General features: G+C 38.7%; 1 protein-coding gene across 1 annotated transcript in view; it reads left to right on the forward strand.

The window, feature by feature from the left end:
- The first annotated feature begins 1,558 nt into the window (after positions 1-1,558).
- Positions 1,559-3,277, forward strand: part of LOC117110358 (galectin-3-binding protein-like) — a 15,651-nt gene continuing 13,932 nt past the window's right edge. Inside the window, exons 1-2 of the mRNA XM_033253051.1 lie at positions 1,559-1,726; positions 2,097-2,217. Coding sequence (XP_033108942.1) covers positions 1,559-1,726; positions 2,097-2,217 — 289 coding nt within the window. The remainder of the gene's footprint in view (positions 1,727-2,096; positions 2,218-3,277) is intronic.

The following is a 3,277-nucleotide window of genomic DNA, read 5'->3' on the forward strand; positions in this document are numbered from 1 at the left end:
ACACGCAATACTAGCATAATCATAGTTCTCACACAGCGACGATCAAAGCACCTGAACGTTATTTATTTTAGGAGGCCTACGAGTGTTGCGTCGCACTTTGATAATAATCGTTGCACTTTGTAATAACTGTCGCACTTTGTAATAACTGTCCCACTTTGTAATAACTGAGCTATCACACTATGTAATACTGTCTGACGCAATGTTTTGAAGTAAAAGGAAAATCAAAGTGGACCTCTTTCGGATTTTGAACCCGAGACTTCCGTCACACTGTTCAGAAGTTCTAACCGATGGGGTCCAGTGGGATTCGAAACATATCCCAATCGGTGTAACGATGATATAATACAACAAAAGTTAAAAAAAAAAAATCAAATTTGGCCCCCTCAGGATTTCAACCCGAGACCTACATACTTTTTGGATGCTCTGACCGACTTAGTCAGGGGCCCAGTAGAATTAGAACCATATCCCCATCGTCGGACATAAAATGGTAATCTTAAATACGAGTAATACTAAATTGGGTCCCTTCTGGATTTGAACTCGACACCCTACAATTCCAACTCTAGATCCAGGTTAATGTCTAGTGGGGCTGAGCCATACCATCGACGTAAAGATGATATAATACGAAACAGGGGAAAACTTCAAATTCGATTCCCTCAGGAGAAGATGTTATAAAAAAAATCTATAGAAAAAACGTGGATCACGTTTTATTGCAAAGTGCGACAGCTCAGTTATTACAAAGTGCGACAGACCTTATTACAAAGTGCGACAGTTATTAGGCCTACAAGTGCGACAGAATTTATTATAAATTGTGACAGTTATTACAAAGTGCGACAGTTATCACAAAGTGCGACGATTATTATGAAATGCGACGCAACATACGTGTGATGTTTATGATCGATTTGTGTAGTGCTGCTACGCCTCTGATTTGAAAGATATTGGCCTCATATTTGTAGGTTGTCGAGAAATGATGATAATTATGGCAATGTATTTGCAGTACTATGAATCGGAAAGATTCCTAGAGAGCTGGACCTGACCTAGCCTAGTAATGTAGTACTAAGCACCAGCGGTCGGTCACCCTGTGTGTATCGTATGTTTCTTACCTTGAAGCCTGTTTTCAACTAGCGAATATATTCGCTAGTTTCAAAAGCGTTTGTTCATGCGCGTGCTATTCACATTTTTTTTAAGGGGGGGGGGTTCGCTTCAGCGAAATCGGTAGTTCGAACTTTTTCTACTTTTTGCTTAGCGCAAAAAAGTGCGCGTCCAATCGGAGCTCATGAACCGAATCGATGCCTTCGATTCGTGCGAATAAATGCGCCTAGTGGATAGCCTACTGATGTACTGCGTAGCGGGGGACGGTGAGGCTATTTATTAGTAAGACTAGGCGTAATTAGACAGTGCAGATATATGTTATAGAAAGTACACCTTCGAAAGAAATAAATTGAAATACTAATATAGCAAGGTTTGTGGGCGTAAATTCCATAATACGAATTAAGGGTAGCACCATCCCCTTGCCATACAAATTGCAGCTCCCACTGACGTCTCAGTCAAGAAATACGGGTAGATGAAGTTTTCTCCCAAATCTGACTACAAAATGAAATCCAAATTTCACGTTCCACTTCTAAACTTTGAGTTGTTCTTCACACACGCCGCTGAGGGCGGTGTTCCGGGAACCCTGCGTCTAGATGTAGATAAGAGCTCAAGAACAAGTGGTGGAGAGAAGTGTAATCAGGTAGGATATGCATGAGGGTGATTTGTTTTTTATTGATATGTATGTGAAAAGCAACAATTTAAATGTTAGACGTGTCTTAAAAGGTAACCAGTGCAGGTAACTAAGAGCAGCTGTTATATGCTCAAATCTAGAAACTCCTGACACGAGACGTGCAGCCGTACTCAAGAGAAGCTGCAAATTACTAGATATACCTTTAAGGAAGACCATGGAATATAATATTGCAATATTCTAGCCGAGATGTAATTAATTCATGGACAATCTTGATGGTTGTTTCTTCTGTTGAAAAACCTTCGAATGGTTTTGATGTTGCGTATGTGATAAGACACTGCTTTACCTATGTTGTTAATATGCCTATTCATTGTCATTGAAGAGTAAAATACATCCCAATATTACGAACCTCATCAGATGGAATGATTGTGTTGTCTCCAATGTTGATGTTTTGAGTGATAGGTACATTTCTAAGATGTTTGAGGTGAATGAACAGTACCTCAGTTTTATCAGGATTTAAACAGAGCATTGTATGCTAACCAAAATTGGACATTTCTGACGAAATCTTCAATAGCAACTTAGCCTCATCATATCTATTTCTTCTACAGACGTTATACAATTAGAACATATTATTCAGTTATATAATGATTAAATGACTAAATGATGATGATGATGATAAAATGAAAACCAAGTAGAAAAGGATAGAACATGATTGGGTCGGGACGGAGCTCCTTGGATTAACGTAAATGGCCCTTGGTGTCCTAATTTGGAAAAGCCACTCACTTCTTTTAGTATAATGACTTCATTGTTTACTGTATTTTACTGTGCTGAGCAATTTGCAGTATTAGATGAATTGGAGGACTGTTTGAGCGTATTTATTACGTCACCCTAAAAAGCCACGCCTCCTTCTTTTGAAGTCGCGGTATTTAGCAACTACCGCGTGAATGGACGTTTCTAATTTATTACATACATTAAATACAATGTATACAGTGTTCAAATGAATAATAGCAGAATAAACGTTTATCTTCGATGATATAGGGAATATGATAGGCCTTACCGAACTACGAATACGTGAGATACGAAAGGTAACACGGGAACAGCCATTTAAAGCGCCACCCAGAGCCTTCAACAATTGTCTAAATGACGCAGCACTTATTATACAGTGAAAAAATGAATTATAACACTATTAAGACATCAGCATTTCTTTATAAACGTTTATTTACTATGACGTTGGGCCTGTGATATGCCTGAACTACGGAAATACGTAAGATAGTTAACATGGGAACGGACATGGAAAGCGCCACGCCACTATTTCGCTATAAACCAAAGATCTTATATACACAAGATAGCGTTCTCCGCGATTTACGCGTAACAAATAGAAGCGTCGGTCAAGGTTCAAAAGTTTCCAATTTAGCAAGAGGGCGTCATTCATGCGCTATTATACCAAAGAGAAAAAGTAATCAGTTTTGGAAGAGGGCGTCCTATCTGTTGCCATGGATCTGAGATGGTTCCTGTTAGATGTGTATAAGAGACAGTTATTATTATTATTATTATTATTATTAT

This window comes from Anneissia japonica, unplaced genomic scaffold (genome assembly GCF_011630105.1).
Source record: "Anneissia japonica isolate Jap-2015-1 unplaced genomic scaffold, ASM1163010v1 scaffold2969_len165980_cov149, whole genome shotgun sequence".
Lineage (NCBI taxonomy): Eukaryota > Metazoa > Echinodermata > Crinoidea > Comatulida > Comatulidae > Anneissia > Anneissia japonica.